General features: G+C 28.7%; 1 protein-coding gene across 11 annotated transcripts in view; it reads left to right on the top strand.

Annotated features, from left to right (window-relative positions):
* The window catches only part of LOC105208937 (uncharacterized), a 363,842-nt gene extending 339,478 nt beyond the window's left edge, over nucleotides 1-24,364 (top strand). For 10 of the 11 annotated variants that reach the window (XM_054231284.1, XM_054231281.1, XM_054231282.1 and 7 more), the window contains 4 exons: nucleotides 19,053-19,237; nucleotides 19,304-20,816; nucleotides 20,879-21,270; nucleotides 21,773-24,364. In XM_054231284.1, the coding sequence (XP_054087259.1) occupies nucleotides 19,053-19,237; nucleotides 19,304-20,816; nucleotides 20,879-21,270; nucleotides 21,773-22,046 (2,364 nt within the window). In that variant the 3' untranslated portion in view covers nucleotides 22,047-24,364. The remainder of the gene's footprint in view (nucleotides 1-19,052; nucleotides 19,238-19,303; nucleotides 20,817-20,878; nucleotides 21,271-21,772) is intronic. The other variant, XM_054231290.1, reaches the window with a different exon arrangement.
* The last annotated feature ends 779 nt before the right edge of the window (nucleotides 24,365-25,143 follow it).

Here is a 25,143-nt window from a genome sequence, read left to right as displayed (position 1 = left end):
AAAAGTTGTGCTTTCACAGGAGCTTTCATCCAACAACATTTTCATGTTCTAAAAGCTCTCGAAGCTTTTTAAGTGAACAAATTAATGTAAAATATACAAAAGAAGTATGCGCTTAAAGCTTTTATAGTGCCAATGTATGCAGTAAAGCTTACGGCATAAATTCAAATCAAATGCTATGCTGTCTTCTTGAAAGTTTGGTGAAAATTTACTTTTCTAAACTTTTTTTTATAAACTTTACATTGAAATTACGTTGCCATTTTTATTAACAAACGTTATATAATAAATATTGAGTATCTCCCTGCCCCGCTATGCCAAATTTGAATAAAAGCTGCTAAAAATATATATATTTTTTTTATTTAAAATAAAAAATAAAAAATATTATGTTCAAAACCCAAAGTTTCTCCAACTACACTGGCGTGCATAACAGTTAGCACCGATGCTGCCTCACTGGCGTTGAATAATTAATGATGTGTTAAATAAAAATGTGTTAAAAAAGATCTCAAAATTTTTATTGTATTAAATAATGATGAAATGGTGTAATCGCGTATGTGTAAGGTAATAACAAATGATAATAAAAGAAAAAAAAAAAACAAAAACAATTGCAAATAAATTGTTATAAAATGAAATGAAGTTAAACGATTCAGCGCCACTGATGCAGCATCAGAAAAAATACAAACATAACCTCAAATTTTGAAAAACTGAAATTTAAAAAACTACTTTTTTCGCACTTCGCTTTTGTTTAAACCTTTTTAAAGAATAACGCGCGACTAGAGTCTCGTTAAATTTAAGCTTACATACCTTTACATGGAAGTGAAAAAACAAACCTTAGGCAAAATTCAAAATTCTAAATTCAAAAAATGAAGAAGAAGAAATCTAAAATTAGTCGTAAAAAAACAAAATTACATAAAAAACAAATGAACACGCATGAAACCCCCTTTCGGCAACAACTTTTTGGATAAACAATTTGGCTGTGATAGTGTTAAAAAAATGATACATTCATGCGTAAACAAGTGAATGTATGTAAAAAATAAATAAATTTTAGCGTAATTAGAATTTATATATAATTTCTCTCATTTTATAAACTCTATACAAAAATATATTATAATTTTTCCAAATTTTTTAGGCAGTATTAAATTTATAATAAATATTTAATAATAATAATATTAAACATTAAAGATGAAAAGCGAAAATGTGATGTTAAAAATTTTTTAATTCGAAATTAATGCGATAACCAGTAGACTTAAAGCAAACAAAAAGAAATGCACAAAAACAAAACACTGATAAAATTATAAAAAAAAAAAAATTAACTATAAAATTTAGGCAAGCCTGCAATGCAAAACTAAGGTACCCTAATGCATATAAATGATATACATATAGAATATGAATAAAAAAATATATGTATAAAATATATGAAAGAAAAACAAAATTGTGATTTTCGGCCTTTTATGCAAAATTAAACTTTTAGGCAAACTTATAAAATAACTAAATTAGTAATAAATAAATAATAAAAAATTAACATATTATAATAATGAAGAAAAAAATTTGGTGCGTTAAGAAAACGCATTTGAAAGCAAAAGCAAATTGCTTAAAACATTTTTAACAAACATATAGCGGCATTAAAAATTATGAAAGCTTTAAAGCTTCAGTGAAAGCTCACATATGGGCGTATGAGAAAGCATTGCAGCGCTAAGTGCTAACGAGTCGTGACAGTAAGATCTCAAAATTAAGCATATTAAAGAATTTAAATCATTTCATGCGTAAATATTAACATATTTTTTATATAATTTGTGCGCAAATTAATTGTTTGTTTTTGTTTTTAATTAACAAAAAGTGTGAGTGCGCGTAAAAAGTAGTTTTTGTAATTTCGTAGAGACACTTTTATTTAATATTAAATATTTTTTATTAATTATTTGCTACGAAAAACGTTTGTGTATGCTAAAACATTCCATACGATTAGCTTGTGTTTTCATATTATTTAAAAAAAAATTAATTATAAAAATTTATTGCTAAAACTAACTGTTATGTGCGCCAGAATAATTTTTTTATGTAAAAAAAAAATATTTAAAATTTTTTTCACACCACGTTTCTTCAATATCTATTCTTATTATGTGTTTATATTTACTTATTTTTTTCTAAAATAAAAAAAAAAATTGTTTATATTATCTACTACTTTATGCTTACACAAAAAAAAAATAATGCTAAGAATTATATGTTATATTATTTTTTATCTACTTTCATATGTTATTTTCGAAAAAAATAAAAATTTTATTTCATAAAAAATTAAAGTTAAAATTCAAAATTCTAAAAAAGTAAAAATTCAAAATTCTACAAAACACCATAAACACACACACACATACATGTCCCCTCAAAAAAACTCGTCCCCCACTTGTCCAAGTAACACGCCTTACACAACAACTACTTATCTATACATACACAACACCAACAATCGCCACGATGAATTTGTAATGTTAATTATTAATTAATTTAATAAAACGTTAATTATACAACAAAGAAATATATAAACAAGAAGCGTCTTAGCACCTAAGCCATTGTTATTTGAGTAAACGTTAAATGATATAGAAATCAAATGAAATAAGAAATAAAAGATATCATGAAATGAAAACAATAAAAAAAAACAAAAAAAAAACTATTTTTTGGTTTTATTTCTTAGTTTCATACAACAATAAATTTCGTTTTCATTTTCTCATTGTCATACATTTCATAAAGCAACCAAAAAAAAAATCACATGCGTTACAAAATTCATTGTGAATACATACAGCACTTGTCACTACACACACACACAGCCATTCACGCCCACAAATTTAACAGCCCACATATCACACCGTCACATATACAAAACTATGGTGAAAGCGCCGTAACATTTATAAGTAGCACAAAAGCTCTTTTACTGAGCTTTTACAACTTACAAGGCTTTCTCGAAAGCTCATTTGTAACTACATATTGAAATATTTTTATTTTTAAGTTTGACTTAAGCTGATTTTTTTTATATTCTATGGATTTGTATGTATATTTTTAAGTTTTTATACAATTTGAAAACTTTTCAATATCAAGATTTTGGAAGCCCTCAATATAAATGTCGAAAAAATAAATAAAACTTGTGATGAAATGCGCCTATTTTACAACGTGAAGCTTAAATAAAGCATATATACATTTCTATATTAAAAAATTTGCCATTAAAGCATGAGCTTTCACTTACTTTCATATATCAGTATCTGTGAAAGCTCATGAAAATATGCGCAACAAAAGTAAATTTAATGTCAAAGTTAAAAAGCTTCCAGCATTCAAAAATTTTATGAAGCTTTCACAATACAGCGCCGCTTTCACACCAATAAAAGCTTTACAACTTCACAAGTTTTTTTTGAATTTTTTTTCTACCATTTTAATTTACTCTTTTGCATTATTTGATATAACTTTGTTGCCTTGTTGTCATCAAAATGTAAATGGATGTACTACAACATTTTTCGGAAGAATACGCTAAATTTAAATTTTTAGGCAAAATTATACGAGCATTAAAGAAATTCAATTTTAGGAATTACAAACAAAATTTATCATTTTGGAGAAAATTAATAATTTAGGACAAAAAAAAAAAACTAAAAATAAAGTGAAAATGATAATTTAAGCGAAATTAAACTTTAAGGCTATTTAGAAATCATACACCATATACATGCATATACACACTTATATATATATACATACATATATACATATGATAAGTGAAAATTAATGAAAGTAGAGCATTTTTAGGGCAATAATGATTATGAAACTTAAACTAGAAAGCAAATAAAATTATACACAAAAAAGAGAGTATTAAGTAAAAAATTTATGCAGCGGAAAAATCAGCAACAAAATTCCACAAACAAAAATAAATAAACACTTCAGGCTCAAAAGTAATTAAGAAACATGCAAAAGTACATAATCATAAATACATATGTAATTAATTTGAAAAATTTAAAAAACAAAAAAACATACATACATAATCGTATATAATGAAGTGACTACTACTAAAGTTCTACTATGAACAACAAAAGCCATTTTAAAACCCATAACTGCACACATACAAAAGTATAAATTTTGCAAAAAAAATTTGTTCACTTCAAATTTACTTTAAATACAGTACAGCAAAAAAGTGTGCGCATATGTATTTACAAGCAGCCACTAAGTTATTTAACAGCTTACGAATGAACTTACTTATATACACAGAAAGCGACGCATACACACATACTTACTTATATATACATAATTAATTGTTTAAGAAAATGTAATAAAACAAAAAATATTTTGTTGGTTTTTGTTCTGTGCTCGCGCCTCTACAGTAGTATACATTTAAAAGCCGTAAGAAAAATATGAAAAAATAATTGAACAGGAATATAATAAAACAATATATATACTTAAGTTCATGCAAAATCTTAAGTATACATATAAGCACGCATACATTTATTATGAGATTAAGGCATGCGAAATAAATCAATACATATAAACTCACATTTCCATAAGTCAATAATAATACATAATAAACACAGCTTATAGTGCCTCCTATATATAAAGAATAATTTAACACAAAACAGATTAAAGTGGAAAAAATCACAAGCACAGTTGCACTGAACATCTGAAAGCTGTGTCAGCCAAGGTGTCTTATAATTTGTAAAAAAAAAAAATTAAATAAATTCTTCATAAAGCTTTACTTTTCCTTATTATCTGTCTAAAATATGATCTGAGATAAATATAAAGCTTTTAAGAGCTTTGAATTTTTGTAAAGGAACATTATGTTCTCATTATAATTCTTTTTTTTCTTATTACCAGCGTAAAATATTACCTTAGCGGCTACGAAAGCTTTTTAAAGCTTTCAACTGAGCTTTCACTTTTTATAAATGTGCTCACTGTAAATCCTTTTTTTATGCAAAGTCCATTTTCAATATTATTTATTCTATTTTTTACTAATTTAATGCCTCAAAAGGCTCCGAACTTCTACCTAAAGCACAATAAAGTTTTATTTTCCTTATTATCTGTCTCAAATATGATCTTAGTGGCTACGAAAGCTTTTAAGAGCGTTCATTTGAGCTTTCACTTTTTATAAAGGGTCATTATGTTCTCATTATAATTCCTTTTTTCTTATTACCAGCGTAAAATATTACCTTAGCGGCTACGAAAGCTTTCAACTGAGCTTTCACTTTTTATAAATGTGCTCACTGCAAATCCTTTTTTTATGCAAAATCCATTTTCAATATTATTTATTGTATTTTCTACTAATTTAATGCCACAAAAAGCTCCGAACTTCTGCCTATATACAAAAGCACTTAAAAGCTCGTTTATTGAAAAATATTAGTTTCTAACATTCTTAACTAATGAATTATACTTGAAAAGCTTAAGCATTTTAGAACGTTAACATTCTACTAATTGAAAGCTCTAAGAAGCTTTTGATTATTTGGTTGAATTTGGCGAATTAAAATGTATAACTTTTATAGTTTATAAAGTATTTTATAGAAAACTATAATTTTAAATTTTTTATTCGAAATTTATATGAATTAAACTTTCTAATAATTAAAAGCTCTGAAAAGCTTCAACAAATTTCAATTTTAAACTCCTTTATATTGAAAATATTTTAGAGAAACATTTGTGTATAAGCTTTTGAGATTTTTTCAAAGGTTTTGTGAAAAAATAAAATATTTTTAATTGCAAGCTTTTTTTTGAAAAACTACTAAATGTGTAGTACTGTGAACCGCAGTCAGTTTAAATGATGCCACATTTTTCTTAATATATTTTGAAATCTTGGCTGACATTAAAAAAGCAAAGTTTGTGCGTATCGAATTTATAAGAATATTAACAGAAACAAGGTCAATAAGCTTAAATAATACGGTATACACTTTAAAATAATAAAACTAATAAAAAAACATAAGTATATTATATATAAAAAAAGGTATAAAAAATAAAATCTATATAAATTAAATTAAATAATATCCACAAAAAATTATTACACTTAAATGACAAGCTAAACGCAAAACAAAAAAATATTTTAAAGTAAATAAAAAAATTACAATTAATTTTTTCTTCAATAAAAAAAGCTAAAAGCTTAAAACTAAATTCAAATTGAAGTGAGAACAACTTAAAAAGCTTACATGATAATTCCAAAAATAACTAAATTTAATAAGCTTTGGCACACAAAATTCAATGTTTCCCAACAAAACCAACAAAAAAAACGTGAAAAATTAAACAACAAAATTTAGAATTTTCGGTAAATTTCCAAAAACTTTAGAAGAAAAAATCAACAAACCGGCGAGAAAAATAAACAAGTTCAAAGACTTGTGCGAAAACAGAATCAAGAAGAAATTCCAAAAAAAAACTACAACAAAATTAACCCAAAATTACAACCAACTCGAGGCAAAACGACAAACTACTTTCAATAAAACATAAATGCAAGTTTCGGCAAACAAAATTCTTGTTGCTCTTATAAAACACTCTGTTTGGCATTATTTCGTTAAGTTTTTCGGTAAATTGTTTTCAAATAAAAATTATGATTTGAAATCATTTTCGTTTAATAAAGAAAAATTATTTTGATAAGCATATAATTGTATAACAACAACAAAAAATAGCTACAAGAAAACAAAAAGCTCAGGGTAATACAGATTCTTCCAATTATAACTTAACACTAAATATAACTAAAAGCAAAAACAACAAACAACAAACAAAAGCATATTAACTACAATACTACAAGAACAAACAATAGCAGCTCAATTAAATAGTCTAAAACTAATGATTACCTTACAAAGCAAAGCATTAAGTGAATTATAGACTACAAATTTGCAATAGTACCAGACTAAAAAAAAACAGTAAAGAAATACAACAACAAATATTTTTACATAATTTTTAATTGCATCAAATGGAACTGATAACTTAAATAGGCCCGGAAGGAAATACAAAGCATAAAAATATTAAAAAAATGGCTGAGATATCAGTTGAAATGCAATTATTTACAACAACAATCAATAACAATAGTGCTAACAACAAAAAAAAAAAACAATAAATAAATGCATAAACAAATATATAAAATACAACAATATCTTTTAAAAAAGAATTTGTCACAATTTGTTTTCTCAGTAGAGCGAAGAAGGGCGAGAAAAGCTTTGGATTTATTATTTTTATATACTACAAATCATGTGAAATAGTGCAAAGTATTTCAATTGACAAATGCCTTTTTTTACAAATAAACTACATAATAAATGAATGAAATAAACGCGTAATCGGTATAAACAACAAAAACAATAATTAACTGTGAAATATGAGTGTAAAAGGGCATATAGTGGAAGCAGCGGCGAGCTTTTGTTGCATAAAGCTCATGTTGGAAGTAATGAAAGCTCCCTTACAAACCTGAAAACCTAGCTGAAAAGCTTTCTCTCGAAACTTGCAACAAAAGTTGTGGAAAGCTTTAACATGAAAGCGCGAAAGCTCAAAACATATTGCTAAAAGCTTTAACAAATAAGTTTTGAAAGCTTCCATATGTGAGCTTTCACTCAAAGCTGCTTTCATATGTCAGCTGTGTGTCGCTCCGTACAGATTTCACCACATTAATGCCTTTACAAAACCCCCTTATAACAAATATAGAAATATTAATGCATTCTAATAGACAACAACAACAATTTGCCTTGTTTACTTGAGATATACTTGTTTTACTATTATATACATAATCCTTTTTGACATACAACAGCCGTTGTGCAATGCATCCATTTTTGCATAAGTACCCTTAAGTATCCATAAGCGACTACCAGAGTACCAATCCATTTTACCTAAATACATACATACATACAACAATTATACAAATATACATGCATTCGAGTGTATGACCTTATAGTTACAAAAGCCCTTTCTAGTAGTTATGTATTTAATTGATTTTATACATTTTTTAATTCTATTAAAATTTTTAAATAACTGTTATGAGAAACTTGTAAAACAAAAACTAACAAACAAAAAAAATAGTTACCCTTAATATGTACCGTTATGTGAAAGTAGCCATTACCTACATACAAATAACCAGCAATCAGTCCAACAATCGATATATTAATCAATACCGTGCAAAACGTTCTGCAAATAATCCGATTGATTAATTAGAATATACATATAGTAAACTAAAGATAGCAAAAGAAAAAATATTGAATTTGAGATTTTCCAGAGATTCAGTGTTAACTGTGGTTACACGGAGTTCGTAGTCATGTCTATTGGTAGTAGTCATTTAACACTAAATGCCTGACTGATTTGCTGAATTAATCTTAGGATTTATGTAAGTCAGTAAAGGATTAATGGTGTTAAATTTAGACTAACCTTGATGTGACCCAGAATTCTGATGGCAACTTTTTTGGAAATTGGTTTCAAGCGGTGTATATAAACGCTGCTCTTACTATTTAACTAACAGCAATAGAATTCAACAGCAAATAGTCAACAAAATAAATAATAAAACCCAACATTTCCTAAAGAAATACAATTTTGAAAATTTTCTAAAAATTCTTCACGGCAGGTCAGGTGGTTGAAACTTTAAATAATATACCAAAAATAATTAAATTCAATTAACAAAATGATAAATCAAAAATCGGAACGATCAATCGGGAAACAAATAAAATAAAGTCAGTTATACTGAGTAAATAAAATAAATAACATGAGATAATTTAATAAATCGCAGTGAAAAAAAAATATCAGTAATTGCTCAAAAAAATTAATTAAAAATTGAATTCAAATTCGATGAAATAGAATTGAATAACTCTGAAATTATAATATTACAACATCAACCAACATAATTTTCATGAGAAAAAAATTGGTTATAATAAAAACTATGCCATGAAAAAAATGTCATAACAGAACTTTTCGAGATTATGCAAAGCTTCGAAAAGAAAATTCTCAAGAGAAAAATGGTTCTGATAAAATAATTGTCATGATATAAGAGTTTTGAAATTAAAATGTCATGAAAGAACTTGTTGAGATTATGCAAAGCTTCGAAAGAAAATTCACTAGAGAAAAAAGGTTCTGATAAAATAATAGTCATGATATAAAATTTTTTAGATAAAAAAGGGTCATGAGAGATCTAGTTGAGATTATGCAAAGCTTCGAAAAAATTGCACAAGAGAAAAAATGTTCTGATAAAATAGTTGTCATGATATAAAATTTTTGGAATAAAATGTCATGAGAAATCTAGTTGAGAATATGCAAAGCTTCGAAAAGAAAATTCAAAAAGGAAAAAATGTTCTGAGAAAATAATTGTCATGATATAAAATTTTTGGAATAAAAAATGTCATGAGATAACTTGTTGAGATTATGTAAATCTTAGAAAAGAAAATGCAGTAGAGAAAAATTATTCGGATATTATAATTTCCATGATATAAAATTTTTGGAATAAAAAATTTCATGAGAGAACCTGAAGAGATTATCTTAAAAATTTTAAGCTACGAAAAATTCGACAGATTTTAAATATAAAGAACAACCAAAAGCAATTCTCTTAGTTTCAAAGTGATATAAAATAACAGAGCCATAACATAATTGATTATAACTTAACATAAAATAATAAAAACATAATTCTGCATGGCTGTAAATAACATAAAAAAATATAACTTAACATAACATAACCTAACACAAGAAAATCTGACAAATCAAACAAAAATGAAATAAACAAAAAACCTACACCTGACCACGTCGTATGCAACAACGCGAATCAATTACAACAACAATACCGTATAACAACTACATAGCAGCAATCTGACCACAAAGCAATCCTTAATACAAGAAAAAACCGAATCTAAAGCATTTCAATAAACATTTTCTACAAAACAATATGTAACAATTAAATCGATAACTAATTTGAGTGCCAAGCTATTAAAAGAATAAGAATTAAATAAGTGATAAATAAATGAATTAATTCAAAACAAAACCAAAATACCAACAAACACAAAAATAATTAGAAATAAAAAACAAAAATCCAATTGGTAATGAAATTCGATTGCAAATGCGATATACATACATATATACATAAATATGATTGGTTGAGAGCATTGCAGCGCCAATTTTCAGTTTAGCAAGCCAAATTTCTTAATAAAAATAAAAAAAAAACCAAAACAAATATTTGTACATAGCAAAAACCAACAAATTGTATGAGAAAATCAATTACAAAAAAAGAAAATATAAAATTTAACTCGTATAAATTAAACTTGTTTAATGGGAACAACAAAAATTTTTCACTTCAAACAATTTTTGAAAGAAAAAACTAACACAAAAACAGCACAAGCGCCAGCAATTTTTTCCAGTGTAATTATGCATATTTCTGCGAGAAATAAATAAAATAAAATGAAAATTTCGATAATTTTTTTTAAACAAAAAAATCTATATTTTGCTGATTTTTGGTTACAACAATAACATGAAAAGTTTTAAGATAGCATAGTTCTTTACAAGAAGTAAGCATATATCTAATATATAAGATCATGAAAGTTATAGCAACACATACATACATACACACTGTAGTGCCTAATCCCCTTAAAAAGAAAGAAAAAAGAAAAAATAAATAATTACAAGTAAATGAAGTGAGAATATGCATAAAATCATATATATATATATATACATACATACATATACTAAAATATTATTTTATAGAAATTTAAACATAACAGTACATATAAACAACTGAAGAATTAAGTACACACTGAAATACTGGACAAAAACGCTGAATAATTAAGTGAACCAAGGCAAAAGATATGCAATTTTTGAATAGTTTTGAAAAAATAAGAAGCAAATACAACAAAAAAAAATTATGAAAAAAAAAATATTACAAAAATGTAAAAAATGTACACAGTTTTTGCAAAATTAAAAAAAATGAAATATTAAAAATAAAAAAGTATATATCTAAAAAATATAAGAAATAAGAAATTTATAAGTTAGGACCTTTTGTAGTGACGCCTACTAAAACAAAAAAGAAAAAATATTCAAAAAAATATTTAATAGAACTTTATACAAAACGGTAATATAAGCATTGTAGTTTACAAAAACCAACTAATTGAAGAACAAACATGTTACAAAAACAATGTAGATTTTGCATATCCACACACACTCACTAAGAACAACAAACAACAAAGCTGCAACAAAAATTCAAAAAAAAAAAATTATAAAAAAATATTGCAAAGTAACAAGCATACACACACATTTATAGCAACACACTGTAATATGTACACTGTGAGAAAATAATGCTGACACATAGAATGACAGCTTGAGAATAGAAATAAGAAAAATGAGCGGTGAAACTCAAGTTGAGAAAGAGGGGTGGACTAAGCAGAGTATAAAAACATGTAAAAAGTATTTGAGTGGAGAATAATGCCAAGGCATGAATATTTTAACCTTCCTGAAATGAAATGAGTTACCAGAAAACTGATGAAATGGGTAGGAAAAACCGTGAACGAGTAATGAACTGCTGAATTTGCGCAAGAGACAGTAATATAGCGCAGAACAGCAATCATAGCTACCTTATGGTAGTTGGAAAGAGACAGAAAGAGTGTGGTTATGAACTAAAAGTGATTGAAGACAAAAGCGAAACGAAAACAGGATGACATAAAATTCCTTTAAGCACTATGCTTTTATTACATTATTTTGTAGTTAATTTTATTTTGCGTAGCATTTACTTCAATAGCAATAAAATTTTATGATTATACTTACAAATAAATAGTTTAGCAATAGTGTTAATATATATATTTTTTAATTTTAACAATTTTTATTTAAGTTAAGTTAATTTTATTTTATATTTATAACAAAAAAAATATAAAAAAAACGAGTCTAAATAGTGTGAGCGACACTGGAAAAATTAATTATTAAAAAAATTAATACAAAAAATAAAAATAAAAAATAAAAATAAAAAATTCAAAAAAAATATATATGAAATAACAAAAATATTTAAATAATATATTCGCCGAAAAAATATATTTTATATATTTTGAAAAAAAAAAAATAATAATATTACCGCTAAATAATTAAGCAAAAAATAATATGCCGTAATGAAATACTTTATGAGCGAGTTATGAAAATTTGCCGTATAAAACGCAGCCGTTGTAATTTGTTGTTCCTTCAAGTTTAATTTTTAATCAAATATATTTTTTTTTTAATATTACTTGAAATTATTAACTATTAGTTTTATAAGTTTAATTTTACGTTTTATTTTTTTTAAGATTTCATTTTAGCAACGATCAAAAAATCATATAATACATACTAACATACCTAAAATATAACATAACATGGCTACACACACACACACAGTTATAATTTAGCAAATTTTATTTTATTACTTTAAGTTTTTAAAAAAATATATATTCATACTAATAGTAGTACTTTAAAACATACAAAATATGCGCAAAACATAAAGAAAATAAAATATAAATAAAACAGTACACAAAGCAGTGAGGACAGACAAGTGAATAGCAGAGAATGCATAACATGAAAAATAAAAAATAAAAAAAAAACATATACATACATAATTAAATAAAATAGTACCTAAAGGTTGAAATTTTAAGTTTCCTATGAGGCTCATTTAATTTGTAATTTACATACACACATGCATACATACATACATACATACTCACATATAGGCATTAAAACATACATACAAAAAAATAATAAAAAATAATAAACAAAACGAGCGAGTTGGAAAGAGACGGCGATGTGAGTAGAAGAAGACGGAGCAAAAACAGCTGATTGCTAGTAGAGTTGAGAATAATTTATGAATTTTATAAAAAATATTGAAAAATATTCAAACAATAGACAGTTACCACTTAAAAGCGTTATCATTATGCTCTTAATTATTTTCATTCATTTCTTTTTTTTTATTATTAAACAATAATTTTAAGTCAGTAATTAATGTATGTAGCTTAAGCTTGGCTTATTTTGTAGCAACATTACTTGCATTTCACTACAAAAAAATTTTTTGAAATAAAAAAAATAAATAGTTATAAAAGAAAAACAATAAAAAAGCAGACAGTTATAAAAATAAATGAAAAGCGAGCGAGAGAGAGAGACAGATCGACAGACATACATAATAGAGTAGACCGTGTGAGAAGTGAGTTTCGAGTAATAGCTGCAATACGTTAATTACGTCAATATGTTCCTACAACAAAAGTATATTTTTAAAGTATTTAAACAAAAAAAAAATAAAACAAAATGAAAAAAACATAAGCAAACAAAAAAAAAATATTTAATAACTTTTAAGCAACACATAAACATGAATACATATACTTATATATATACTGACTAAAATTTGTAATAAAATGCAGATTAAAAATTAAATAAATTAATTCAATTACACACACACAATAATATAACTGGAAATAGCGTGAAACAAACAAATGAGAGATGTATTCAATTATTTGATTTTTTTTTTAATATTAATACTAAAGAGGCAACTATTTTATTTGAAATGTCACAACACATGCATTATTTTAAACATACAAACACGGTTCATGCATTTCATTAATTAAAAAATATAAAATTTCATACTTAATTGTCAGCTAATAATATAATTAATTAATTATGTTTTATTGTCAAAAGTCAGCTAATAATATAAATTCATTCCATTTTCACAAACGCCGGCATTCCATTAAAAATATTTCTGTTAAACTCATACTTATTGCACAGACTGTATTGCAATGAAAAAATATTTTTTAAAAAAGCAATAAATAATTTCTTATAAATTATACAAATAATTTTAAATTATTCTTTAATTCTTTACTTAAAAAATTTTTTAAAAAATTTTAAATCATTTTTTTTTTTTATTTGTATCTGTTTTAAAAATTAGAATTAAATTAAAGTTTTTGTCATAATTTAACTATTTTTTAATTTAAAATTAATTTAATTTTTGTAATAATTTAACTATTTTTTAAATTTCAAAAAATAATAAAAATTTTATTTTGTATTAAAAATTATTGAGTACATATTTTATATTTATTTTCTTTTATCTTTATTTATTTTTAATTTTAATTTTAAGATTTTTTATTTGAAACTATGCTTTTTAATCTCATGTAAAAAATTATATCAACACTTATATATTTAAAAATATTTTTTTAATAAATTTCCTCTGGTTAAAATATACAACAAATATTTCACACACTCAAAAAAGTATTTTTTCATTGCAATACATTATGGAGCTAAATTTCAGCACATGTCATATATTAAAACCATATTCATAAATTATATAAAATCGTAAAAAAAAACAAAACCATTTTTCATTTCATTTTACATTGTAATTCTAGGTTTTAATAAGTTTAATTTTACGTTTTAACAAATTTAATATTTTTAAGTCGTAATTTAATTGAAGACGTTGACTACCGTCGGCGTATCAAACGAAATTTATGTTCCCATTTTTAACTACATACATAAATGTATTTGTTTAGTTACACGAACTAAACAAAGTAAACAAAAAACTATTTTTTATATACCATATTCGAATATTTAAGCAAATAAAGTTATTTAATTACAATAATACAAAAATAAATTATGCTCATTATTTCATTGAATTTTTATTGATTTTTTGACTTTCAGTGCAGTTTTAGTTGTTTCACATTTTTCATTTCATTCCATTTCACTTAATTAATTCACTTCATTATTATTCACTTCCAATCATTTCAAAAAACCTTTTTCTCTTCGGTCCTATTCTTCTATAATAAACTAAACTTAAGAGATTCTACTTCGATGTTTTGATAAAAGTAGGCCGGTTGGTAGAGCCGACTAAGTGTGAGATCAAGGCATCACTGTGTTATAAAATGTAATATTGGTTAAGGAAAATTTATCTTTAACCTCTTGGAAATGTATGTCAAAAATTATTGGGCTCTCTAATTTCCATATTGTCGAACAGAACTCATATTTTGAAACTAATCTGACCTGACTATCGGTAAAAAATTTCATAATTTTGAAATTTTTAATGATAAGAAAATTAATTGTGTTCGCGAAGTTGTACTTCTAGAGATCCAGTAGTAAAATCGATCCGTTGTTGTAGACCAAGGAAGTTTAAATGTTGTTTTTAAGCAAAAAATTATTTTATGGTAAAAATCACTATAATACGGATCTCAAAGTGATAGGGTAGCTTACGGTTATAAATATTCTTGGAGAGAGTTGCCACATATATATAATACAAACATATTTTTCAAGAGATTTATAATAGAAGACATTTTTCCAAAATTTTTCACTGCATAATTTTTTTTTATTCAGATTTACCAACAGCTCAAAGAAAACTTTCGGTAGGGTTGCCACATGTTTAAAACAAAAATAGCCAAAAACGAACTTTTGCAAGAGTTTTATAAGAGTAAATCATTTATGAAAAGGATTGCCAACTGTTTAAATTTTTCTAGAGCGATTCCCTGTATCGATCATATAGACAACCACTTTTCTAATATTATTTCATTCGTTTTTATTATTCATTAATTTTTTTCCAAAATTTCTAATTTCTATGTGTTTATTGCCTCTTTTCAAGAAAATTTATATTTTTTTATTTTATTCAAAATTATTTTCTGAAAAAAAAATTATGAAAATACGCAAAATACAAAAGCCCGGACAAAGTGTAGACTTGATAGTGCTAAAAAATCATAATCACAAGTTAAACATGCATATATACATAGATACAAAATATTTGTATAAATTTCGGAAGGTTAAAATTTTAGAAAGCGGCAATTATATTAAAAAAATAAAATAAAAGCGAGAGTTTACTCGTCTTTTTTTAGTATTGGTAATATGCGAAAACGCTGAGGAAATGCATACTTTTGTGCATCATTTATGAGAATATTACTGAAAATTTATAACAATTAATAGCGCACCGCATGAGTTGAAACACATAATGAAACAATTAAAAAAAATATATAAAAAAAATTCACAGAAAAATTAAAAAATATTATATAAAACAACAATACAACCCCAAAAGTCGAGTAAAATTAGTTTTTCAGGAAATAAAAGCAAAAAAACAAAAATGCGTAACATATTTTTAGGCCATTGAGCCCCTAACATAGCAAGGGATGTAAACTGAGCAAGCAAAAAAATGAGTACTCCACACAAACAAATACAAAAGCAGCAACTAAAATGCGAAATTCTAATATTCAAGCAGCAAATGAAAGCAAAAAGCAAACAAGATAAACAAAATTATTACAGAAAACAAAAGAATGCATATCATAGTTGTAAAAAAGATAAACAAAAAACCAAAAAGAAGAAGAATGTTCTGAAGTCAAATGGAAAGTGAACTAAAAAGCAAATATAATTATTAAAACCGATTATTATTATGACAAGACTATTAATACAGAACATTGAGATTACAAAAACAAGAAATTGAACAGTGAGAGAGCGGTTGGAGAGTTTTAAATAGCAAAAACAAAACCAAAAAAAAAAATGATGAGAGCGTAAAAAAAGTAAAATTTAAAAAATTATATGAGAAAGATTACAAAAAACAAAAATTTCACACTTAAAGCATCTTTAAGTGAGTTGAGTTTAACGCGAAAATGCGTAACAGGTGGCAAGGTAAAAAATACTTATGTAAAAACAAAATGCTTAGTAGCGTCAACACAAAAAAAACACAATTTTTCCAAAGCAACACAAAAAATAAATTAAAACAAAAATAAAAACATATTAGAGCAGCAGAGCCAACAATTCGTTGAAAGAGAGAGAGCAAAAAAGAAAATAAGCGAAATTACACAGTCACAATGCTCAAATGTGATTGTTCGATTGGGGAATTTGGCGTTGTTTGTGACTTCAAAAGCGTTGCAATGTATAGTAAAGCGCATATATTATAAACAAATGATAATTGAATTATATATTGCATAAATACACACACACACATACAAACATATTGAACAAAAGTAAATAATACAAAAACAAAAAAAAACATACAACTACAAATACAAATATAATGAAGCAAATGAGAGATAAAAATGATAAAAATTATAAAAGTGAAAATAAAATACATAAAAATGAAAAATTTAGTTATGTTTTTATTCAACTTAAAAGGGGGTAATAGCACGAGCGCTGATATTTAATTATATATTTTTAATCAAAAAAATAACATATTTTTTATGCTACTAGTAGAGGAGGGAGAGGGCTCCAGTTTTTCTATATAATTTGTAATTTTTCTATTATTTACAAATAATCTCAAAATTTATGTAAATAAATTAATAATATGTATGTATGTTTTTAAAGCGTATATATATATATATCTGCTCCTATTTCGTGTTCCGGAAGTTCTTTGTCGAAGATTTTGCGGAAATATTTGATTTTTGGCCTCAAGTCAAAAAGAAATCTCTAAAAATATCTATGTAATGACTATATTACTGGATAAAAATGTTAGATATAGCAGCGGCTGAGGTTTTCTTAGTTGATTCTAAAAAGTTATAAGTGATATAGAACTTCCAAAGAACACAGTTAGACGGAGAGTTAGATTATTACATTTCAGCTTGCTTTATGTGGGATTTTTCGCTAATTTAACAAGGCCAAGGATTATAACTGATTCTGGAATAAATTTGGCTATTAACACTGAGATAATTTTGAGCAAACCACGTTGTCGCCTCGTAATAATTAATTTTTCGAAATAATTAATTTTTTGCCACAAGTCAAAAATTAATCTCTGAAAATACCTATTTAATGATTATATTACTGGTTAAAAATGTTAGTTAAAGTAGCGGCTGAGGTTTCTTCGGTTGATTCTATACAGTTATAAGTAATATCGAACCTACAAAGAACACAGTTAGACCGAGAGTTAGATTATTACATTTCAGCTTTCTTTATGTGGGATTTTTCGCTATTTAAACAAGGCTAAGGTGTATAGCTGCTTCTCGAAGAAATTTGGCTCTTAACCCTGAGATATTCTTGAGCAAACACCGTTGTCTCCTCTTATAAAATTCCGCATATAAAAACAATAATATTAATTTTTTTCTCACCTCCTCTTCTCCTATTTCCTTCTTATATTTCGCAACGCAGTACTAACTAATATATTTCTGTGGAATTCTTTAACTGGTATTAAATGTGAATTCTTACTTGACTTACTCTCTTGATATTCACTGGACTTGCTCTCTTCATATTCATATATGTGAGAGAGTGTCATCTCATTTTTGACACTCAGTAGGAGAGTGATCTTCCACAAGTAGTATCCTCGAAGTATCAAACAAACTTTGAACATGAAACCATAAAAACTTCAAAAACTGCTGATATGAGCAGTAGGTCTGCTGATACTGATGGGGAACTTATCAAATATGAAATGTTGGAAATATATTTTCTGAAAATTTTTAAAATTTTAACATAGTTAGTCATATGTGTTTTAAAGAATTTCAACTCGTGGATTACAATGGGGAACTGCTATGAAGAACTTATCAAACATGACATGTTGGAATTATATTTTCTCAAAATCACAAAAAATATTTTTTTTTAAACTAAATTAAGGAACTTTATCAAATGTGTTTTAAAGTATTTCAACTCGTGGTTTACCATTTCTTACTATATTTTATTTTATATTTTTCTTTATCAATCATAAATTTTAAAATTTTCGGCATGCTTCTTCTTCCCATTTAATATGCATATAAATTTATTTATGGTTGTACTTCTAAATGTTTTACTTAATTGTGTGTGAGCCTCTTAAATGTTTTCAATTCTAAATGTTTAAATGTGTCGGCTATGCAAAAACGGTAAGCTAATTCTTAATAAAATATATTAAAACACTGTTTTTCTTTTATTTGTAGTAAATGTGGCAAGGACAAATTTTTTAAATTTTCGCAGCCAAAAATGCAACAATTATTTTTAAACCTAACAAAAATATGAAAAATCCAAAAATGTGGCAAATAAGACTGTAATAAATTACACAAAAACAACCACCCAACATTTATTTAAACTTTCGCCCTTTAGAAAACCAAAAAAAACTACTTCAACTTATTTATATTATTATTTTTTTGTTCGCATGCCTCATGGCCTCTTACACATACATATACTTAACAGCTGATATCCCTTATTAATACGTTGAGATACTAATTTTTAATTTTCTTTTGTTTTCCCTTTCTCTTGAAAAGCTCTTTCGCCACTTCAGTTTTCCGTTCGCAGCTATGGGTAGCAGCAGTGGCGCCACTGTGGCAGCCGGCCCTTGTCCAGCACCGTTACCCTTTCCATTCACACCATTCGGTTGGTTCGACATTGCTCCGTCCAGAATTTTGGATATGCTGCGACATCAGACTTTGCTGGCCGAAGAAGCTTTAAGGTAAGTTTGCATGACTCGTATATGCATATAACGTTACTACATATTTACAAATACCTCACTACTCAGCAGAAATCATAATTTAATGAACGCGCCGAAGGACTTGGCCCACCGTATCAATCTCGTTGATTTTTATCAGAATCATTCGCATGCCAACACTGCCGATTTGCTTGCTGGCGTAACAGTACCCAATAATAGGGCGAGTACTGTTAGTCCAGTTAAGCAGACAACAACATTACCACAACAACAACAACATAAGCAAGCCGATCGCAATGCAATAGTGCAACAGCAGCAGCAACCACAACAGTACAAAACGCAACTACACCACCAACAACCACAGCAACAACAACCATTCAATGTACGCTATCCCTCACCAGCTGCATTCTTTCATCATCAACAGCAGCAGCAACAACAACAACATCTTAAGCAAATGTCCAGCCGTCAAGGCACACCATCACCTCACGCCACCGCCACCTCAACCCAAACGAAAGCCGATAATACCGCATCCATAACGACGCGCACATCGGCAATTGAGGACGATGATGCTGTCATCGAACTCACGACCGCACACGATGAAGCACGCGACAGTGGCCGTGAGAGCGCTGCGCACACCCCAAATAACAGTAGTGCCGGCACCTCGAGCGGACTCGGCACTTCAGCCAGCGCTACCAGCAGCGGCGCACTTAGCAGCGCCTGCTCACCACTACTCTATAAAGAATCACTCGAACAAATATTGCAACGTCGTCGCTCCGGCTCCTCGCTGGGTGGCGTCAGTGACAGTTTACGTTCGTACACACAGCTGTTGCTCTCCTCGAGCACACCCGGTTGCACCGACACATCTAGCTGCAAGGAGAAAAGCTCCTCATCTTCTACCTCATCAACACCACCACCCACCTCAGCGCTGCTGGCGCAACACCAATTGCTCACGCAACGGTTGAACAGTCCATCGGAGACATCGTCGCTATTCGGTGAGCCACCGATCGAAGAGGAGACCCGTTGTGTCGTCTGCAATGCACACTTTCCGAATGTGTGGCTGCTGGAACAGCATGCCGCACTCCAGCATCCACACATCGGACCGGGCGAGGAGAAACCGTTCATTTGTGAGCAATGCGGTCAATCGTATCGTTATCGTTCCGCTTATGCGAAGCATAAGGAGCAGAATCATCGCGCTCGCTTGCCGGCCGACAAGCTCTTTACGTGCGACGTCTGCGGCATGCAATTCCGTTATCTGAAATCGTTTAAGAAGCATCGCCTCAATCACGCGCTAGAGCGCTTGCACGGCAAGAAGAGCGTGATTGGCAAGCATCCAATGCATCATATGCTGGGCGAACAGGATGTGGTGACCAGTTCACAGGAGCCGATGTTGCCCGATGAGGGTGGTGAGGATTTGCGCATTAATGTCAAGCGTGAACAAGACGATGATGAGCGTGAGCGACGTGAGCGCGACGATCAGGATTGTACCATTGATTCGGCTGGTATGATTATTTGCAATGACAACAACAATGGAGCAGCTTTAGCTACGACCAGTGTGGCCGAGGCTAGCATCAGCAGTTCAGATGGAATTCATAGTACAAATAAGGGGGTGAGTGGTGGATTCTAATTCGAAAGACTATTTAATCATTTATTGCTTCTAATCTCCTTTAGCCACGCCTTCTTACAACTCCACAAATGGAAACGGATCCCTCCTATCATCATTTGCAACGCCATCCACAACATCCACATTCACATCACCATCAACAGCAAGCACCACAACAACCGTTGCCACCACACTTGCATAGCGGTGTTGCTGGCACATCACTGCCACCACATCAACATCCACATCCGCATGCGGCTCTACCGCATTCGCATCATCCACATGCGCATGCGCATCATGCCGCTGCATCAACATTGAACTCGTTGAACTCACTGAACTCAATTACGTCGTTGATCAATGCCGAACGCATACCGAACGAACAATTCCTGGGCCTTAATCCGCAAGAGGCTTCAATACTCAATTTTTTGCGTGTCGACGCAGCCGAACGTCAACGGGACAAACGGTAAGTTAATGCGCTCCACATTTAGGGACCGTTAAAATGTCTTCAAAAGGGAAGGAAGCGTACGGGCTCTTAGAACTTAATCGATTAAATTAAGAAACTCTTCGAAACACAATAAATATCTACAGAAAGGTATCTGCTAAGTTCAAATCTTGAAACTTGAGGTTCAGACTTTCTGAAAATTTTCGTGAAAATTCGACCGGTCCTACAGAAGTGTTCCGCTCATTTAATGTTGCTAAATGGTTTTCATCGAATCTTTATTTCCTCCAGATGAGTTAATTTCCATGAGATCGATGGAATCTTTAGGTCTCTGATATCCTTTTGAATCAACCTATTTGCTTAAAACAAGATCTTAAGTGTTTTACAACGAAATATCATTTTAAAAGTATAAATTAAGAGATATTGAAATCAAATTCAGAAAGTTTCGACATTATATAAAAATACCTATTATATATCGGTACTTCTATGTAAGATTTACTAACAATTCCATCCATATAATTTCCAGCCCACAAACCTCACGTTTTGCCTGCCCCTTCTGCGGCAAGTGCGTACGCTCCAAGGAGAACCTCAAGTTGCATGTACGCAAACACACCGGCGAACGACCATTTGTGTGCCTCTTCTGTGGACGCGCCTTCGGTGGAAAATCGGACCTCACACGCCATCTGCGCATACACACCGGCGAACGGCCGTACCACTGCGAATCGTGTGGCAAGTGTTTTGCACGCGCCGACTACCTGTCGAAGCATCTAACCACACACATACACAATGCACCACGCTGAGATGAGGTGCGAAGGAGACAACGACTCCTTCGCAGATAATAGAATGAACAGCCGACGGAGCTTTGGTCGGAGCGTTGTTGGTGGCGTTGGTGGTGCGACTTCGTGGCAGTCAATGCGGCGGCGACGGAGAACAGCGAGGAGCAGAATGCGGAAACAAGTGTGGAAAACGACAACCTCAACAACAACAATGTGCAACGTTAATTAAGTATGGTTGAAAATGTGTTGCTAAATATAACGGTAAAAAAATAGTTATTAAAGGGTTTATAGGTCATAATATAAGATACACAGCAGTGCGCAATGTGGAAATTAACGATAAATTCGAAAATGTTCGTAGAACCATGCATGTAAATATGCGGCACTGGTATGCCGTTAATAACAACCATAACAAGTTGTGTGAACAGTTAGTTTTTTTTAATTTAATTTCTACATTTTAACTCGCCCAAGGTGTTTTGCAATTTTAATTTTAGAAAATAATTTCAGGTTAAAAATGATTTTACAAGTTGAAAGTGCTGCCAAGCAGAATTTCAGCTAATAGAGAAGCACCAACGCGGGTATTAGCTATTACGTATGGAAGTTAAAAAAATATTTTTTTTTATCAGAGTTAGTTTTAACATTTAATTAAGTGTCTTAATTGCACCCTAGGTGACAAGTTTACTTTTTATATTAATTTCTATTTTTAATATTGAAAAGAGCCTTTTGTTTCTGAACTTAGTTTTTGTACAGAAATACTCACTTCATTGAAAGAGAGGAGAACTACCATGTTATTCGTAAAGCAAACAGACCAACCTTAGTTGAAATAAGAACGTTGAAATATAGTTAGAATACTATTTGCTATGCTTAAAGAGACTTTAATTATTTCTGTAGAGGAATTTATATACCTCTTCCAAGATTTATTTAATTGTTTATTTTGAAGTCAAGAAAACAGTTTCTAAAACTTAACTGTCCACAGAATCCTTAAAAGCTTTGTAAGCTACATATATGAAGATTATAAAGCTTATTTTAAGTCCAAAGATATCACTTTCGTACAACTTCTCTCAAATGTCCATCACTGCCGAGAATTCTCTTTTATAATTTTTTGTACTTTTTCGCATATTTTTTACAAGTGTAATGTTAGGGTTCCAATTAATTAAACCGTAATCATTGTTTATCTAATGTGCTCATATCATTAACGTAACCACAGGAACCTTTTATTAACTTCAACAACAAGTTTCTTTAGTTCAACAAATGCCAAACATTTTAGTGTATTCGAGATAGTTTTTCGTTGGTTAAACAATATTGTTTCATTAACCTTACATGATAACTTTTTTGAGATTTGGTCTAACAGACGGTAAAGTATGGAGCACTACGTTTTCATATCACAACCTGCACTATAGGTTTGGGTTATATTATCAATACTAGAGCCGTCGTTACAAAACTTAAGATCTCGATTTCTAACATGGAGATCGAGTGGAACTCATAAGTCCAGCCAGAAGCTTCGATTTGGTTGAGTTTTAGTAAAGATTTTAGGATTTCACAATCAGTGGGATATAGCATAGCACAAGATCACTTTTCGTATTATAACATCTGTATAAGAAACAATCTCGAGACATCATGAGATCACTTTAAAACATCGAATAAACAGTTTACCACCTTTTGTGTTCATTTTGCGAACTGTTTGAACACTTAACTATATTACAATTCTCAGTTGATAAAGAGTAGTACCCACAAGACAGTAATACCCTCTCTTTCAATTAAAGTGTGTATATTTCAAGAGGCAACAACAACCTTTTAATTTAATATAGATTATAGAATATAACATATACATAAATATTTTGGTGCTGGCTACTTCTCAAAGAGAGCAGTTATTTAGAAAGCGTTTGAGGAAAAGAAGAAAGCGGACGTGTGTGTGAATATGAAGGCAAAGAGACGTTACTAAGCCAAACAGAGGTTTTTTTTATTCAAATACATATTATTTACATTTATACAATATGTTTAAGCCTCATTTAATTAAGTTTAAATGAATTATAGTTTTTTTTTTCGCTAAGAAATAGCAAATAAAAGCATCACAGGCAATAGTGGTTATAGTTAAGTTAGTGTGAGAACTAGAACAGATGACGGTGAGCAATGAGGCAAATCTGCAGAAAAATTTACACAGCTGAAGAACATACAACAAAACCAAACAACCAAAAAAAAACAAAAAACACAGAAGGTAATGCAAGAACTTAGCATAATTGAAATACAAATATTTCTTGTAAAATATTAAAAAACAAAAAAAAACATACGAAACATGTGAGAGCATAAAGAGAGAACACAACAAAACAAACTTACAAACAAACAAAGCGATTTGGTTTCAACAAATTACATACAAACAATCAAAAAAGATAAAATATTATTATTGTAAAATAAACGAAAAAACACAACAACAAATAGCACAATCAGAAAGCAACTACTGTTAAATAGGCAAAACAAAAACAAATGCAATGGCAAACAGTTTACATGAGTATTACATAACGGATTCTTGTTTTTTTTGGTGCAATCATACATAGTAATAGCAAATAGTAAACAATTATACAGAGTATTTTTTGTCTTTGTTTTTTTTTTTATAATAGCAAAAATTACATTTCTTGTGTTCAAAGCAAACAACAACAACGATAGCAAATTACATACTTACTTACATAATTTACATATATAGACAATGCATAGCCAAGCTATGTAGCAGCAATAACCTGAAATTAAAAAACAAAAATAAATGAAAATAGTTAATTTTTTTTTTGTTCATTTACACGCATACATACATACAAACATAGATATTTTTTAAGCAAATTGTTTATAAAATGCAATACAAAAAGTAAAGAGGCAACTGTACAAGATTTTTTATATACATATTTACAATTACAACAATAATTTTTTTTAAATACATAAATATATACATACTACAATAATAAATAATATAAATAAATATACGAGAAACCAATGCAACTCAAAATAGCAACAACAACAAACAAATAGCATAAATAGCAATAGCAAAGCATAATTTTTATTAATATTTATATAGTATATATTTATATACATACAAACATAAATACATACAAAGAAAGTGAGAACGTGAAACAATAGA

Source organism: Zeugodacus cucurbitae, chromosome 5 (assembly GCF_028554725.1).
Source record: "Zeugodacus cucurbitae isolate PBARC_wt_2022May chromosome 5, idZeuCucr1.2, whole genome shotgun sequence".
In the NCBI taxonomy this organism is placed as follows: Eukaryota; Metazoa; Arthropoda; class Insecta; order Diptera; family Tephritidae; genus Zeugodacus; species Zeugodacus cucurbitae.
The sequence above is the reverse complement of the archived record's forward strand: the minus strand, read 5'-3'. Positions and strand labels throughout refer to the sequence as shown.